Raw genomic sequence first — 19370 nt, 5'->3', positions numbered from 1 at the left:
GAAATGGCACTAGAAATAAAACTTGTTAGCCATCCCTGGGCTGGAGCAATAGTTGTCAAACCAGGTTATTATCACAATTGTCTGGGGGAGAACCTAAAAATTATAACTTCTCAGGACCATTCCAGAAAGTACCAGAAAACCTTAAAAATCTCCTATAAATCCCTGACAGATAGCATATAGCACTGTAAAATCTAGTTCTTCCTCCTTCCTGGAACTTGGACAAAGAGAATGTGTGCGTACAGCATGTGTTTTTCAACTGCACTGGCAGATAAACTAGCTGACCTTGAGCAAGTAAGGCAATCTCTATTATCTTATGCATCAAATGGGGTAAATATAGCATTTACACTATTCTGAACACCAAGGGTTCTGACGTCAGCTTGGCTTAAATCTCCCCTTCACCCTTTGGTAAACATGTGAACTCAGACAAGTTACTGAACTACTGTTTCTTCACCTGAAGTATCTATTTTACAGAGTTGTTATGAGATTTAAACAAGATAATTCATGTAATCTGAATAGAAGAGCACCTGACATAAAGTCCTCAAAAAACACAGTCTATCTAATTTTATCATTTTTTCTATAATACTTATCTCTCAGAATAGGTATGAGCATTTAATGAGAATATATGTGAGTATATGAGAGGTATCTGGGCACATAGTAGATGCTCAAAGAGTGGTAAGATTGTTATTATTCAATGTGTTTTAAAAAACTTTTACCAAGGGATATATTATTTTCTAGTATGGTAAACGGAGCACAAAATATTCCATTTAATTATTCATGTATATGGCATCACATAGAACACCCAGAGGACTGGTGCTAAGGAGGTGCAGGGTGGGCTTAGCGAGCTCCTCATTCAGCTCTATTATCTCCCTTCAAACCACCCCTAATAAACATACGCTAACTAAAAACAGCTTCCAGATACATCCCTAAGCCATCCCTAAACCATATGTCATCCCTTAACCCCCTCTTCCAAGCTGATTGCCACCTCAAAGTCTCTCCATCGTCCAATTCCATAATTACCCTTGGGGGCAACTGAGAGCACTACAAAAAGTATATTAAATTGATATATATGAAAAGAGCCTAGAATAATTACATCTTTTAAACACCTGTATACACACACTGAATAGTCACAATTAGATGTTATTGAATGCAGTATCGCTCAACCATTGAAATTCTCATGTGGGGAAATGAATGGAGAACTGATTTTTCTAAAACACTTCAGTGCATGTAAAGTACGCAAGCTGGTACTGCTTTCCTTCATCACAGACACCTTTAAAGGTGAATCATCTCGTAACACAATTCTGAGCAAGACTTTTTATAACTTTGATCACGGGCTTTGGGCACCAGCCTGCCATGGAAACCAAACTGGGTGCCTTTAAACACCAAGAACCCAAAACAAGTAAACAGCTCTTGCCAAGTTGTTTACACAATTCCCACTCTAGAAAGGTCCTTGATGCCCAAGTTAGTCCCAGCCAGTTTGCCAGGAACTGTCCCAGTTTCAACACTGAAAAGTTCTTTGTCTCAGGCAAACCAAGACTGTTGGTCCCCCTAGCTAAAGCAGAGACAGCAAAGTAAAAGCCAGTAAGTATGATTCTGAATTCCTCCCCGTAAACACAAACACAGATACAAATAATGATTAAGTGGCCTCTGCATGTCAGGTGCCTTACAGAGAAAGGCCTAATTATTTTGTAATTAACACACTTCCGAAATGTGGGGGAGTGTACAACTCCAACTTTAAAAAGAGGAACCAAGTATTTCTTGAGCCAAGGCTTTTATAAGCTAAAATAAAATTTTTAAATGAGAAATTTCAGGAATTCAAGTCACTGAACTATGCTGCCCACCTCTTTCTTCCTGTTTGATCTTTGAAGATTAGCGTTCAGTATTTTTCATGACATTTATATTGAGGAAGGAATATAAGATTATTAAAAGCAGAGAAACTCAATATTGGGAACTCACATCAAAAGGTCTTCAAGACAAAGAAGAGATCATAGGATTTGAAACCAGAGTTACTAGAAGCATGTGTGCTGCACTTCATTTTCTAGTTAACAACATAACCTACGTCAAAATATGATTTAAAACACTTCTCACAGCTGAGTTGACATTTGGCAATCCCCAGCCTTCTTTTGCTCTCGAGGATGGGGGTTCAAATCCACACGACGTTAGCACTTTGTACTGCTACATATTCCTGGTGAAGGAGGAAAACAGTCTTTTAGTTTAAGTAAAATGAAAACATCTGTTTGAGTCCTGAGGGAAAGAATTATTTTTACATAGTGGAGAGAGGATGCCTGGTTGTTAAAGCTGGAGTCAGCCTCAGTAACATTACAAAAGGGAAATAGTTACACTGTTAGTTGCCTTCCCTTGCTCACTTGCCTTGCTCACTCTGTCCGTCTGAACCGGGCATGGCTTGACTAGATTCTCTATACAGGGTCTTACAAGGTATTGGCTGGGTTCTGCTGTGATCTGGAATTCAGGTACCTTTTCCAGCTCATGTCGTTGTGGCAAAATTCAGTTCCTTGGAATTCTAGGACTAAGGCCCCAATTCTCTTGCTGGCTGTCAGCCAGTGGTCACTCTCAGCGCTTGGAGGCTACCGACATTCCGTGCCATGTGGCCCCTTCCATTTCCAAAGGTAGCAACAGAGAGTCTCCCTTACATAGAATCCCTCTCATGCTTTGAGTCACTGATTTCAGGAAGGGTCTAGTCCCATTTAAGGGCTCACCCGATTAGGTCAGACTTACCCAGAATAACCTCCCTTTCTTCAAGTCGAATGTGCTACATATAACTTAACCACAGCAGTAAAATCCATCATCTTCACAGTCCTAAGGATTGTACTAAGGAGCAGGGATCCTGGAGGTCACCTTAGAATCCTGCCTACCATAAAAATACAATGCAAGATTTTTCTTTTCAAACTTGTAGTTCTATTTTTAGAGGGAAGAACTGGGAGAGAAAGTCCAAGAAAGCATATAGTAAGACTTAATTAAATCTACTTTCCCTTAAGGGTACAAATTTACTAAAAGTTAACATTTTAAAATTATTTTTATAAATAATAATAGTGGTATTTTCTGAGCTACATAGAGAGTACTATAAGTGTATTCATAAGTTGCAGAGGTCAAACTCAGTTCTCAAGATATTTACAATCTAAAAGAGAAGATAGGATACACATTTATTAACAGATATGTATTTGGGCACTGTTTTTATTTTTTAAGTTTTCAGACTTTATTTCACAGGGTTCAACACAGAAATGTACTGGAGTTAGTAATGCGGTGCCCAGCCTTCCCGCCGCCTGCTTTATCTGATCCTGCTCCTAAGGTGACTGGGCTGGGCCTGGAGATGGGATGGGGCATTGCAGTTTAAGGCATTTCTGGCTTAGGAGCCATCCCTGTCACCCCTGCACCTTCCCCTTGACCTTGGTCAGACACGGGCTGGCCCTTGGTTATTCTGAGACAAGGACGACCATCACTGACACTGGAGGAGGGTTTGCAGTGAGGCAGCTCTCTGCCGCTCTCGGCCAAGACGGGAGAGATGAGACCCACCACTCCAGGGGTCAAATACAATCAACACATGAAGAACACGGCTGGTGGCCAGGCCCAGATACCCAGGCAGGCAGCAGAGGTTAACGCCATGGTATAGTGGGCTCCCCTTGGGGACTCCTCACAGGGCCTGGGGTGTGACAGAGGGACAGAGCCGTGTCCAGGGTGGCTGGGTGACTGGGCAGGGCCAGCTGAGGGTCAGGGTACCCAGACTGGCCCTGATCTGGCCTCTGTTCCCCAGCAGCCTGGGGCTGACGCAGGCAGCACGGGGAGGAACATAGAGCTGCCCAGCAGTAACATTGTTTCTAAGTCACAGTATTGGCATAGGAGGCTCAGCCAGGCCCCAGGGTCCAGCCAGCCTAGGAGAAGGCCAGCCGAGGATGGGCGCTATTTTATACAGCAGTGGTCTGGCTTTCTTGGGTTTACATTTTAACGGCAGGTAGAAATGCAGTCACAATAGTCAACAAAAACAAAAATAACAGCTGGACAAAAATATTCTCACAACTATTGAGAGCAGCAATAATTTACTGAAGAAGACCAGAGAGCTCACTTAGTAGAACATGAGTTCTACTCGTGAGGCAGGGTAGCTTAGTGGCTAAAAGTATGGACTTAGGTTTGCATCCTGGCTCTGTTGCATTCCAGCTGTGTAACCTTGGGCAAATCATCTAGTGTCTCTGTGCCTTGGTTTTCCTCATCTGTAAATTAGAATCCTAAGAGTGCCTACTGTACAGAGCTATTAGTGAGGATGAAATTAATTCCCATACAGCACTTAGAACAGCATGCTCAGCATGTGGAAAGTGCAGGTGTTGGCTATTACTTACTCTATGCCAGGTGTGACTGAGTCATTGGCAGGGATTATATCTTTTAATCCTCATATGATCCTGCAAAGTAAGTATTACTATTGGCTCCAAATTACAGATGAGAACATTTGTAGGTACAGGGAAGTTAAGTAACTTCTTCAAGATTATCTTTATAGGTTAATAAGACACAGAACAGAACTCAGGTCTGCCTGCAAGGCACATTCTATTTATCAACAGACTTACTAATAAATTAAAGCAGTAGAAGGACGGAAGATGGGACTTTATTTTCCCATTTGAGTTGGTTTGTCTAACCTACAACCAAACACAACAAAGCTGATGAACAAGGCAGAGAAAGACAGGGCTCAGGAGTGAGAAGTGACAAGAAGATCATGACAGCAATGATATCATGTATGTGAAAAGTTTACTAAAACTAACATTTGTTGTAATAAATGGAAGGTGATACCATGCAGAGAAAATATTTTCAGATGGGCCTCTCCTTATAAATTTCCAATTTTGAGTGACTCAGATGGCTGAACAGCTGATGCTATTCGTCTTCAGCTCCTGCTGCTATAATATTAATTGTAGGAGGCAAAGCTGGCTGGTTGCTACACAGATGCTAGATGCTAGGCACACACACACATGCACACATAGGATAAGATATGCTATGATTGCGCCAAGGCACTCCAGCCTGAGCAACAGAGGAAAACTCTCTAAAAAACAAAAAGAGAGAGAGAGAGAAATACAAGATGCTGGCCAGCCAGTGAGTACATCTGTGATCTTGTTTAGTTAGCATCTCCAAACACAGCAGTGCCAAACCCCCACATTGGCAGGAAGCTATTTATTTCTCAAAAAATCCATTCCCAAAATATTTCTGGAAACCTTAACCTGTTTGTCCCCTCAGCCCCTCCGGGTGCGGGACCTTCGTAAGTGTCTTTCCCTTCCTTTTTGGCGACCTGGGGATTTTGCTTATAATCTGTGTCCTGGCTGCAGCTCTGCAGCCCCTTCTGCTCTGGTGGCTCTTGCTCTCAAGGGTGCTTCTGCTTCACTGTCTACTCTGTCACTGTCCTCCAGATTTTAGCCTCCTATGTGTCATGGAGCTGGTTGAGCTTCTCTGTATCACCCAGCTCTTCACATCTCTGCAACCCTCTTTCTTGGCTTATGCCTAGTTCTTTCATGGAAGGTCACTCTCCTGGCCTCAAAACTTTCTATTCTGCTAAGTTCAATTCAATCAGAATATACTGATACCGCCTCTAAGCCAGATGCTTGGTGCTGGGAACGCAGCGATGAATAAACAGGTCTCCATGGCCTTAAGAAATGATACTCTAGTGAGGGAGAAAACCCCATAAACAAATAGTTTCAAAAGAATGTGGTGATAATATACAAAGATGAACCCAGGTCAAATGAGAACACAACCCATTCGGGCAGTTCAGGATGGCTCCAAGGAGGCATTTATGTCTTTCAGGATGTGTTAACAGTTTTTAATTAGATTTAAAAAGAGGAAGAAAGGTCAGGGAGAAAAGATGATGAGCCTAGGCAAGATGGGTACATACAGGAAAAAAGATACACAGTTTAATGGAGTGAGTACCTCAAGTATGAAGCAGAATGAGTGTCAATAAAAGTAGGGATAAATAGGAAAATATTATGGAATGCTCTGCTTTGCCATGTTAAGAAACTTATATTTAATTCTGTAGTGTGTGGTTTATCAAGCAAAAAAAAAAAAAAAAAAAAAAAAAAAAAAGGGTTGCAATCCTATACAAATGCACAGACAGACCCATATAAAGTTGCCCGTGATTTCAGCCATCCCACCTACACCCCTGGAAGTAAATCCACATGTTGAAGATGGGATAAGCTGGGATGAAGGGAATCCCTTGAAGTATTTTAAGTAGAGAATTTCATGATCACATGTTAGTTTAAATACATTACCATCAAGTTTCATGACAGGCAAGTCTGGAGTCAGGGAGTACAATACAAAGATGTTCTGTATCTAGGCAAGAGATGACAAGGCTATGAAATTGTGCATTAGTGGTAAGACTTGAGAAGAAGCTATGACAACAGCATGTCTTGTGAGTCATGGAGAAGAGGAGGAGTCAGAGATGACTTCGAATTTCCAACTGGGACAGAAGCTTGGTTGGGAGAAACAGTAATTAGTTGATTTCAAACGTTTGAGTTTGAAATGTCTTTGGGACAAGACAGCTGGGTGATAACCAGGCAATATAAATTAGGAGGCATATTAGTCAGAAGTCCCAAGAAGAGGTCAAAGCTATTAATATAGGTTTGTTGTGGGGAGAGACATATGAATATCTTCCAACTTGATTTTCATTGTGCTAAAGTATCGTATAAATTCCATCTTCTAAAAATTCACAACAAAGAATGTTTTTCCTTACCTTAATTTTCTTTTCCTTTACTTACTTTTATCTTTCTCTTACTTTAACATAATTTTCCCTAGAATGAAATTTTAAACAAAAATGGAGGATTCTTATTGTATGACATGATGGCTACAGTTAATAAAAATGTGTTGTATCCTTGAAAATAGATGCAAATAGATTTTAGGTTTCCTCAGCATATGAGGTAATGCTTATGTTAGTTAGCTCAATTTAGCCATTCCATAATGTGTACATATTTCAAAATATCATATTTTCCATATTAAATAAATATATATATATATTTTTTTAAAATACAAAAGATTCTGAATTCATTATCACAATAATCCATTAGGGTGGAAGAAAGGACTGTGGGACCACAGTGATATGGACAAACCTAGTTAGGATCTCCAAACTGGGTCTATTCCCTTCTCACTGAAGGTCTATTCCCTTTACTCATGTTCACCTGACATTTCCAGTCCTACACAAGACCATGTTAAAATCTTATGGGATGGAAAGAAGAGCCAAAAAATTCAATCCCAGATACTAGTTGATGTTTTCACAGGAAAAAATCCTTTACATTTAGTTATATGAAACATAGAATAATAGCATTTTATTGTGCCAACATTTTAGTACAGTTAACATGTTTTTGGTGATTTCTAAGCTACCATACCTGGAGATGAAATTTACTGTGGGATCCTTCCAGGTGGTCTCCCCAAAATTCATTCTTCGTAGAGCAGCCAGAGTAATCATGTAAATATAAATCAGAGCATGACACTCTCCTGTTTAAACCCATCCAATGGAATCCCATATCTATTCAAATAAAGCCCAAACTTCCTACTGTGTAGTCCCCCAACTTTATCACACCCCTCCCAGGCTCCTCCACAACCTCCCCGACCTTCCCTTCCCTTGTTCCCTTTTCAAGACAAGATCTTTCCTGACTCAAAAATATCCTGTTTTCCTCTTCCTAGAGCTCTCTGCCCTCAATATTTCATGTAACAGTCTCCTTCTCATCTTTCATGTATGAGTTCAAAACTCCATTCCTTACAGAGGCCTTCCCTGACCACCATTTCTAACCCTTAATGACCTACCCCACTCTCTATCATGTTACTGTTTTATTATTGTCCACATAACGTTTATCACGATCTGAAATAATGATTTTTGTTTTGTATACTTGTTTATTGTATATTGGAGCCATAAAGACAGTTACTTCATTTGAATCTTTCACGTAAAAGAAAGTATTTAATAAATATTTGTAAAATGAATGGACTAAAGGAACATCCGGATTCCATAAAATAAGTAAGTAAATAGTAAGTAAAAAAAGAAAACACTCTGAACCAAGATGCCAGGCTCTGTAGTTGGCGCTGGCAATGGAACCGTGTCTTACAGTAGTTCTCACTTTGGTGAAAACAATAGACAATTGTGATGCCGTATGACAAATGCTAACTAGGAGGCAAATAGAAGGTCCTGTGGGATCACAAAAGAAAGGATCCCTTAAAGAGTCGTTAAAATCTGAAAGATGAGTGAGTGAAGGGGAAATGAGTGCTGAAGGGGTGGAAGGAATGTGGTAAACACCTAGGTAGCAGGAACAGCAAGTGCGAAACTCTGTGGGAAGAGATGGGAATCTGAGAAATTTTAAGGAGTTCCCTGTTTCTGGAGCACTTTCCTAGGATGATCGTAAGATTTGATAACATAATAGCATGCACCACTACTGTGAATGGTAACTCGCCATGTAAGTTAAGATATTGTTATGAATAAGCGCAGACCTGTATCTACCAGTCACTTATTATATCTTTTGATATTCAAAGAAAAAGGAAGGGTAATTTCGAAGGGGGACATTGTGTGATGGCTTCTGTGACTTACACGCTGGGTCCTGGGAACTCAGCCCATCCTCTACATTAGTTGTGTAGAGTGCATGTTGGTGGGCTGAGAAGGCGTGGTGTCGCCTTGACCACGAATCTCATTGGCCTTTCAAAGGGGAAACTGTTGTAGGATTGGCTGTGGAGAAATCAAGAGGCCTGCCCCCTGCTGCTGATTGGGTGACAGTGGCCAACCCCCTGCCTCTGTCTCGCGGCTGCCCCACGGGGGCCTGTTGCTTGGCAACCGATTTGCTTCCTCCTGTGAGTGGCTGCGGGGTTGCACCTGTGAAGCGGAGACAACCTGCTAGGATCTTGGTAGGCGTACACCGCTCACTCCCACTCAAGCGCCGACGACTCGGGCTTGTCTCCGTTGCTCATCCAAGTTTGTCTTGAGACTGGGCTTTGAGCTGGCACTGCAGTGAAACGCCGCAGATGAGGAAGTGTCCAAGTTTTCCTTCGGGAACTGCTCGTTTAGAGGAGTCAGGAGAAGAAGTCATTGTTATATCCCAAATTTAGAAGCCACTTATCTTGGGAGCGTTCCGAGTCTAAAAAGCAAGTAACTTATGTCAATTTACTAAGTGTGGGAAAGTGACCCATAACTTCAAATATCCGCCTCAGAGTAAACCTGAGGCATTTGGGGACAAGTGCCAGACCCTCCGCTGCCTATCATGCACGGCAGAGCTTACCTCTTGCTGCAAAGAGACTTCTATGATCTCAAGGAGAACAATTATAAGGTAAGTACTGGGCACGTAGAGGGATGTGTTTCATTGTGCAACAATTTTTAAGAGGCAGTTTAACCAATGTTTATTCTATAAGTGATAATTTAGTTAAACCTGATTTGCAACTACAGTATCGTTATTTAATGAATCCATTTCACTAAAGTAATGTATTTCATATTAATAACAATTATTATTACTTCAAAATAATAATACTTAACTTTATCGAACATATTATGCGGAGTAATTTAGGTGGATCTAGGCACTGAATATCAGGGTCTGTCATGTAGCTAGTGACTAGTAGGTGCAGGCTTATGCTCATTGATTCTAATACTATACAATAAGTAGTATTTCATTTTACCTACCAAAAACCTAAGCCTCAGAAACATTCTGTAAAGATTTGACCCCATGATCCCATTATAGGGTTTTCGGACTTCAAAGCCCTAGTTCTTAATTCTTGTGTTCCACTACTTACTGTCTAGTGCACTTTTACCAGCATGACACATAAATGCCTTCCCTTTATAGTTTTAACACAAAAGAAGCAACGTCCTTGGCCTTAATGCCACCAATGAGGTTATCAGTGTCCATGGGTGCCACAGGATGATTTACGGAAAATGAAAAATGGAAGAGGGGGCGAAGAGGGAGTGCTTAAGGGAAATAATAGAAAGAAAGCTGTCCATGGAAGGTATAGAGTGCTTCCCACAGTTCCTTCAGATGTAGCTCAGTGGCATTGTTCAGTTTTTACCTGTGCTATAAAAGTACTGCCTTCACTGGAGATGTTAGGAACAATTATGGAGTCCAACAGCGAACATTCCAGGGGCATGGACCTAACATTTGATATTGTTTCTGCTCATCCTGAGCTTTGTAGTTCTTTGTTGAAAGAGAATCCAATGAAGGAATATGTAAATGTAGATAATGGAGAGATAGTGCTCACCCAGACAAGCACTAACATACTTAATAACTATGTGGGTGCTCAGAAGTGTTTTTGTGTGTATGTAAATGTGTTACTTAACATAGTTCATAAGGTTTTCTATGAAATACATTCTTGTCCCTCCATTGGAACAATTCCTCAAGTATAGAAAAACTTCGCTTTTATATACAAGTGTAATTTTGGATTTTTTCTTTATATACAAGTGTAATTTTGGATTTTTTCTTAATAAAAATGTTCTCACTTCATGCCTTTCATATAGCATTCATATAGCTATAAAATGTTTTGAAGAAACATGCACTTTCCAACTATTTCTTTCTTTTAAAATTTGAATCTTAAGTTGGTTATTGATTTATACAAACAGTATATAAGCCACATATCCTAACCTTGACTTTCTAGTCCCACTTGTGATTTCCACACTTATGATTTATTTTTATTTACTATTGTATATGTTTTCTTGGATCTATATTAACTTCTGTGTAATAAGACATATAACACTTCCCCAGAGCAGCAAATAAATAAAGTTATCAAGAAAATTAGAGTTTTTAGAATTCAGTGTGACCTGGTATATGATTTTCAAAACTTCAATAAATGTTTAATAAGTTTTACCTGATTTAATTTTGTTTTTAACTTCAAGGGCATCACTGCTAGGCCTGTAAGTGAAGACATGATGGAATGGGAAGTCGAAATTGAAGGTCTACAGAATTCAGTCTGGCAGGGTTTGTATTTTCAAAACCAATCTATTTTTTTAAAAGTCTTTATACCATTATTAGCCCATCCTCTTTTTATGTAGGATAAGGTTGCATTATATAAATTTCCTGAAATTCTTCTTTGTATGCATAATAAGTTTGTATTATACCAGTTGTCTAAAATTCTAAAAATATTCCCATTATTTTTTCATTATGTGACTTTTTTTTGCCATGTGTCAACATAGATGGAAATTTGGGGTATTTTTCTTTATGCCAAATCTTAATTTTATTACATTTTTAAGAAGCAGACACAATAAAGCGTATCAATTGAGAATATCTTCTGTCTTCCATTAGCTCAGGTACTAACTATCAAAATTCCTATTGGCTTCGAAACCCCGCAGTTACTTCTCATTTTTTCCTTTATGACTTTCCCCCAAATTTTCATAAATCAAAAAATCTCAAGAACACTAAGCCACTATAAACTTTAATGATCATGTTTTCTTTCAATCATGGATTAATAAGATAGATTCCTCACTCAAGGAGTGAGGTAGGGGAGAGAAACACATCAGCTGATAATTACAATAAAATATACATTTTATGGATTTTGAACAGAATGCCAAAAAGGAAGAGGATTAGTTAATTATGCCTGAGGGAGTCAGGAATGTCTTCCCAAGGAGATCACATTTGAGTTGAGTCCTGAAGAATGTTTAAGAGTCTGCCAGGTTCAGAAGAAGGAGAAGGAAATTCGGGCAGAGTAAACAGCACAGCAAAGACTTGTAGACAAGAAAGGGTGTAGCAGATTCTGGGAATGTGAGTTCAGTCAATACGAGATACAATAGAAGGGGTGGATGTTAGAGGGACAAAGGTAGTAAATGGAAAGGACTAGTGGGAAAGAGACTGAAAACATGTGATTATAATAGATTGTGAAGTGTCTGTTATACTATCCAGAGGAGTCTGTGCACTCTATGAATCAATTTACTTAAAAATAAAACTGTGCAAAGACTAAACCATATGGAGAAACTCCAGTGTTAATCAGGTTACAGTTAATCAGTACAACATGACACTTTATTAAAAATGTTTATTTCTATATTATAGGTTTAGTCTTCCAACTGACAATACATTTTACGTCGGAGTACAACTATGCTCCTCCAGTTGTGAAATTTGTAACAATTCCTTTTCACCCAAATGGTAAGAACTAAATGACATTTTTATCATTAGAGGCTTTGTCCCTATTATCCTTGTTTCTTATAATAATCATGTTTCTTTTTAAGAACTTTATTATGATTCTTAAAGTAACAACTCTCTTTGGGGAAAATATGAAAAGGCTGGAGAAAATTAACAATCACCTTAAATCCTAATACAAAGAGAAAATACTGTCAACATTCTGCCAAATTTATTTTCTTTTTTCCTATGTATGAGTTTTTTCTATACAGTTGAGGTATTACACATGAATTTTTGCCTCTAGGTTTTTAATTTTATTTATTTTATGGTGTTTTTTTTGAGACAGAGTCTTGCTCTGTCGCCCAGGCTGGAATGCAGTAGTGTGATCTTGGCTCACTGCAATCTCCACCTCCCAGGTTCAATTGATTCTCCTGCCTCAGCCTCCCCAGTAGCTGGGACTACAGGCATGCACCACCACCCCGGATAGTTTTTGTATTTTTAGTAGAGACAGGGTTTCACCATGTTGGCCAAGCTGGTCTTGAACTCCTGACCATCCTCCCGCTTTGGCCTCCCAAAGTGCTGGGATTACAGCCATGAGCCACTTCACCTGGCCTAGGTTTTTAATTTTAAAACTACATGTCTTTTTGCTGCACTATTAAACATTCTTCAAAAGATCATCTTAAATGGTTCAACAATACACTTCACCATTCCTGTACTGTTCAATATTTTAGCTGGATCTAGTTTTTCATCATTATAAAAAAATGATGCACTGGACAGATTAACTTTTTTTTTTAAAAAAAAAAGGTAAGTTAGATTGCTACTTAAAGTTATACACAAAATGAATTCCTGAAGGATCAAAAATCTAAAAATTTTAAATGCTGGAAAAGAAGGAAATCTAATAGAATTTTTATGGGCTTGGTGAGGAAGACCTTTCTCTGCATGATAAAACCCAGTAACTGTTTGGAAAATATGACACATTAAACTGCAAAACCTGTTAAAACTTCTCTACAGCCCAGGACATCATACTCAGAGGTCAAAGACACTGACTTTTGCAAACTGAGGGAAAATATTTGCAATGCACATAACAGAATATGTATATCATATGAAGAACACTTGTCAATCAATAAAAAACATAAAGCAATAAAAAAATGGATAAAGGCTATAAACAAGCACTGGATAGAATAAACAACAAAAATAAACATAAAAAGATTATCAGTCTCACTAGTAAGAAAATAAAAGCAAATTAAAACTAAAAATATTGTTATTTACCACATATTCCTAAAATGTCAAAAGATAACATACATATTTAGTAGGCATGGGTAGACATTGTTCCTCTGATATAATCATGACCTTTTGAGGAAGTAGTGTGACAGTTTCGAATCAGATATAAAATGCATATATCCCTAAAATCCCATAATACCATGTTTATAAACTGTTCTGTAGAAATATTGGCACAAGTGTGCAAGAGTATGTTATATTTAAAGATGTTTATTCCCACCAGGCTCAGTGTCTTATGCCTGTTATCCCAGTGCTTTGAGTGGCCGGTGGGGAGTATTGCTTGGTTCCAGGAGTTTGACACCAGCCTGGGCAACATAGTGAGACCTGTCTCTGCAGAACATAAAAAAGTTAGCTTGGCATGGTAGCATGTGCCTGTAGTCCCAGCTACCTGGGGGGCTGAGGTAGGAGAATTGCTTGAGCCCACGAGGTCAAGGCTGCAGTGAACCATGATTGTCCCATTGCACTCCAGCCTGGGCAAGAGAGCAAGACCCTGAAGACCCTGTCTCAAAAAAAAAAAAAAAATGTTGATTCTCAATAGCAATGTGAGAAAAATGGAAATAACTTCAATCTCCATTAACATAGGAATTTTAAGTGAAATATCCTACAGTTACATGTATTGCTTCTAAACAGAATGAGGAAGGTCTACGAACCTTTTAGGTCTAGGTCATTGTTATATCTTTAGAATCTTCACTGCCTGGCATATAGTAGGTATTCAGATATTTTTTGAATAAATATTTATGTCCAGAAATATGTTGAAAATACATTGTTAAGTGAAGAAAGACTTTGAACAATGCAATTTAAAATATACTTCCATTTAATAAACACACACATATGGTTGTGTATACATATATGTGTTTGTGTGTATATTTGTATAGACCAACTCGTAATACTGGTCTTAAATAGTAGAATTAGTAGGCAGGGGAACATTCACATTTTACATTAGATTTTTTATGTTATTTTTTCCCAAGTACATTATTTTATTGTAATTAAAACCTATTTTTGGCATCTACAACACAAAATTAATTACATACATGTGCTTTTATTTGTTTAAAATAGTTAGAATTATTGGATTAAATTTAATGCGGGGGATATTCTTATCCCCTAGTCCTCATCCCTCCCACTTCCATAAAGTAGAGGGAAGTTTAGTCTCTAGGAGGGAAGGTATAGGAAACTTGTGACTGCTCTTTTTTTCCTCCATCACTCCTCCCAGAAGTCACTTATCTAATTAGGGAGATGAAGGAAAGAATTGAGCATGCGCGGCCCAGAATTTTCTCAACACTCTCTCTTTCTAACCATCCTGGGTACGGTCTCTTTTTCTCCAGGCAGGAAACTTAGGCAGGCCTTCGGTTTGGGAGTTAGGTTCAAATCAGGGGGACTTTTGTGGCGCCTGATTAAAGCCATTCATCAAGTGCATTCTCCATTTCAGTCTTATGTACGATGTAGCTGATGTTTTTACTTCCACCTTTCAATACTTTGATCTATTTCATAATTACATATGAACTTGTGGGGAGAGAGGGGTTAGTTACTAGCTTTCAAACACCCCCCCACCCCACAAAAAAAGATGGCTATGTACAGTTTTAAGTCTTTATATAAAAAGCTAAATTGCCTTTCGGTGGTATTTATACTGCCACCAAAAACTATATTAAAGTTCTCATTTTAGCACCTTCCAATTCTGGCCATTGAAACTTTGAAGAACATTTGTTTGCCAATTTGATAAGAGTCTTGCTATTATTTTAATAAGCACTTCTTTGAATACTAGAGACGTAAACATTCCCCACATTTGTTGATTCTTATTTTGTGACTTATATGATATAATTGACAATGTTATCACATTGTCCTAGATGTTGCAAATTTTCCTCTAATTTGTCATTAGAGATTTCCTCAAAATTGTCATTAATTTTCAATTTCGTTTATGCTGTTTTTTCACATCTGGGATTTAGAGATTTTTGTGATTTAAAATCAATTTATATTTAAGATATATTAGTCTTGTCCTTTGAGGTTTTTGCAATTGTCTTTCATCTTAGATGATCCTTTCCCAAAAGAAAATAAAAGTCATTTTAAGTTTCTTCTAGTCATTCTAGAGTTTTAATTTTTCTTATTTAACTCTATTCTTTTATTTTTTCAAACACTAAATTGATTAACTGTGTTAGGGCATAGGTCAAGCTCCTGTACATCTTTCCAACTTAATATAACAGGCCAAGGCTGGAGGGAAGTTGTGCCCATCCTCAACGTGAGGATTTCATTTCTGGGACTAAGGCATTTACTGTTTGTCACCATTTTCAGTCAGGGGGAAGGGGGGAAAAAAGAAGGAAAACCAGCTTCCTTTAAAAAATGACTCAGAAATTGCACACTTATCCTTATATCCCACAACAAAAACTTAGTGCCACAAGGCCACATCTTGCTAGAGCAGAGGATAGGAAAAACAGTAAGGGCACATATGTATTCAGCTAAAACAACATGGTAATGGGTGGGAACCAAGGATGGGTATAGTGCTTCTCATTACAGAGAGAAGAACTAGGAAAAAGGAAGAGTAAATGCAGATAAATTTTCTGGCTTATCATTTTGATGTTTGTAAGTTTTAAATAATAATTTATTGTGTATGCCAATATTAATGTATTATTTTAATACAGTAGACCCACATACTGGTCAGCCCTGTATAGACTTTTTGGACAACCCTAAGAAGTGGAATACAAACTATACATTGAGCAGCATCTTACTTGCCCTACAGGTAAGGACGGATTTCATATAATCCTTGTTTTAATACTTTTAATTAATTATTCAAACTATAAGGATTAAAATATGCAATGAATATTTAAGTGTTTAAAGAATTTGAGATGCTTATTTAAATCCATACTTCTATATGAAGGCTACAAAGTGGAACTTACTTAAATTATAAAGACTATTATTTTAAAATGAAATAGATAATTAAGGTCCCTCAAGACCAAAGAATACATATCTTATAAAAGAAGAAAATAATTATTTAGATGGTTTCAATTCTGAAAAATATAACCTTAGGTTTTCTTTTGGCTCCTAACTTCACTTACTGGTGTTGAACAAGCCTCTTAGATTGTTCTTCATTTACAGGCCTTGCCTTCCTGAGAGAGGTGGATCCAGTGACTACAACTTAAAACGTTCACTTTTGTTTTTAGTTTCTGACAGCGCTAGTTAGCTACTTTCTGTCTCATTAGTGTTCATATCAAACCCAGTGAACAATTATACTAAGGATTTTCTCCTCTTCTCAGATGCCTGTTTCTCAAATGCCACATTTACCCACTGGACCCATGGTCCTTAAAAGCATACCTCAGTGTTGTACTATTTCTTTTCTTTTTCTTTCTTTTCTTTCTTTCTTTTTTTTTTTTTTTTTTTTTTTGAGACAGGATCTTGCTCTGTCACCCAGGCTAGAGTACAGTGGCACAATAATGGCTCACTGCAGCCTCAACCTCCTGGGCTCAAGCGATTCTCCCACCTCAGCCTCTCAAGTAGCTGGGACCACAGGCATGTCCTACCATGGATGGCTAATTTTTTAAATTTTCTCTAGAGACAGGATCTCACTATGTTGCTCAGGCTGGCCCTGAACTCCTGGGCTCAAGTGATCCTCCCACCTCAGCCTCCCACAATGCTGGAATTACAGGCAGGAGCTACCACATCCACCCAGTGTTGTGTTGTTTCTGATCCTTAAAAAACTCTTCTTTCTCATCTGATGCTAAAATGAATTATTTCAGTGACACTTGCTTTGACCACTTAGATCTAGCGTAGCAATAATCTATTCATGGAACTACTTATCACTAATAATATCTGGAGATAGATAATTGCATTTTGATTATCTAGAATACTTGGAATATAAAATATTCTGGCATCATTGAAATTTTTAATATGGAATTATAATATAAATTGCATTTCTTCTATTTCTTATATTTGAAAATAAATAAAATAAAACTTTTCTGGCTAGTCATCTTAGCATACTAAGTAAAATATAATCTTTAGGAAAGATTCAATGTTCAGTTCATTCATTCATTCTACAAATATGTATTGAGGATCTACTTGTGTGAGGCTGTGTTCTAGGAAAGAGACATTTGAGCAAAAGCTTTAAGGGAGTGAGTGAGTGTGATATGCAGAAATCTGGGGTTAATCCTTTGAATGCCTTTAAACTGAGACATACTCTGATTTCATCCACCTAAACTAGAGTCTGCCCTAAGAATAGCAAAATGATCCCAAAATGTAATGAGTAAGGGCAAACTAGAATGAGCTGGTGAAAATTTTGAATTGAAGAATATTTGATAAAAAGAAAGTATGGGGCTCTGAGTTAAGATTGCCTGGCTTCACATCCTGGTTCTGTCACTTGATACCTTTGTACCATTGGACAAATTTTCCCACTTCTCAATGCCTCAATTTATTCATCAGTAAAATGGGGCTGTTGTTACCTCATGTAACCTGTGATGAGGAAATCAATTAATGCATGTAAAGAATTCGAAACTGTGCCTGGTCCAAGAAAATAACTCAATACAGGTTGAGTATTTCTTATCTGAAATGCTTAGGAATTGGGAATTTTTCCAATTTTTGAATATTTGCATTATATATACTTACCATTTGAGCATCCCAAATTTGAAATTTTGACATCTGAAATGCTGCAGTGAGCATTTCCTTTGCACATCATGTCAGTGCTCAAAAAGTTTTGAATTTGGGAGTATTTAGGATTTCAGATTTTCAGATTTAGGATGCTGAACCTCTAGTTAGTTAATATTATGATTGTTCTTACTATTAAACAGTAATGCAAAGTGACACCAAAGGGTTACCAAATATATCATGGAAAGCCAGTAGATAATACAGTTTTGTCTTTTTATTTTTCAGAAACATTAATAAAACAAATATGCCCACATTACAAAAGATTTTTAAGATAATGGGAAGGAAAGGAAAATCACTGATAATTATGAAGAAAACCCTTAACTCTACTGTTACTAGGAAAGAGCTTTCTGCTCTTTTCTCCTATGTTTCTGTTTGAAATCTTTTGGTGGATCGCACCTTCTCCACAGGTGTAAGCTCTAGTTCTGTTGCATATCTAATCCTCACACCTAGACTCTCCCTAACACACTAGGCAATCCTGCTCATACTTATATCTTCATGCTTTTCTGCACTCACATTGCTTGGTTCAATTCAGATCAAAAAACATCCATAGAGTTCTAAAGTTACCTTAGAAACGGCCAGTCTCCAGCTCCTCTCTGCCTGGCAACTCATTTTCTCCTCCCCTCTTCCTCAGTCTGTCCAGCAAGCAGCTGTTCATGTTGTTGTGAGAGTTAGATCAAATGAGTCTTCCTCTAGGATACCTTTTCTGATTTATTTTCCTAGGCAGAATTAATAGCTTTGGTTTTGAGGGAACTTCCTTTGCCACACACCCAACAGTACCCTGAGCAGATTTCTATAAGAATGCTAATACTATAATGCACACACTGCTTACATATCTGTCTTCCCCATTGGACTACAAGCTTCCCCAAATCAGGAAACAGGTCTAATTCATCCTTGATTTCCCAGAGCGTATCAAGGACAATGCTGACATTTGGTAGATATTAAATAAAATGAATGAATGAATGAATGAACCTGAATTTTTACATGGCTGCGATTATGGTGTGGATATTGCCACATGCTTAACAATAAGAATACATTCTGAGAAATGAGTTGTTAAACATTTCATCATTGTTTGAAAATCATGGAGTGTACTTACACAAACCAAGATGGTATCCCCTGATACATACCTAGGCTATGTTATAGCCTGTTGCTCCTAGGCTACAAACCTATACAACATATTACTGTACTAAACACTATAGGCCATGGTAACACAATGGTAAATATTTGCGTATCTAAATGTAGAAAAGGTACAGTAAAAATTTGGTATTATTATCTTACAGGACCACCATGATATATGCCGTCTGTTGTTGAGTGAAACATTATTATGTGGCACATGGCTATATAAACCGTATAGCCTGTTTGTTTTTCACTTAACATTGTCTCTCAAGTAACTTCCATATGGTTATAATCAATATTTTAATATTGACCTTCAAT

At 38.0% G+C, this 19370-nt stretch overlaps 1 protein-coding gene across 1 annotated transcript in view; it reads left to right on the top strand.

Annotated features, from left to right (window-relative positions):
- The first annotated feature begins 8173 nt into the window (after positions 1–8173).
- Positions 8174–19370, top strand: part of UBE2U (ubiquitin-conjugating enzyme E2U (putative)) — a 38426-nt gene continuing 27229 nt past the window's right edge. Inside the window, exons 1-4 of the mRNA XM_011977292.1 lie at positions 8174–9278; positions 10826–10907; positions 11973–12065; positions 15947–16044. Of these exons, the coding sequence (XP_011832682.1) occupies positions 9213–9278; positions 10826–10907; positions 11973–12065; positions 15947–16044 (339 nt within the window). The 5' untranslated portion in view covers positions 8174–9212. The remainder of the gene's footprint in view (positions 9279–10825; positions 10908–11972; positions 12066–15946; positions 16045–19370) is intronic.

Source organism: Mandrillus leucophaeus, unplaced genomic scaffold (assembly GCF_000951045.1).
Source record: "Mandrillus leucophaeus isolate KB7577 unplaced genomic scaffold, Mleu.le_1.0 Scaffold1777, whole genome shotgun sequence".
In the NCBI taxonomy this organism is placed as follows: Eukaryota; Metazoa; Chordata; class Mammalia; order Primates; family Cercopithecidae; genus Mandrillus; species Mandrillus leucophaeus.
The sequence above is the reverse complement of the archived record's forward strand: the minus strand, read 5'-3'. Positions and strand labels throughout refer to the sequence as shown.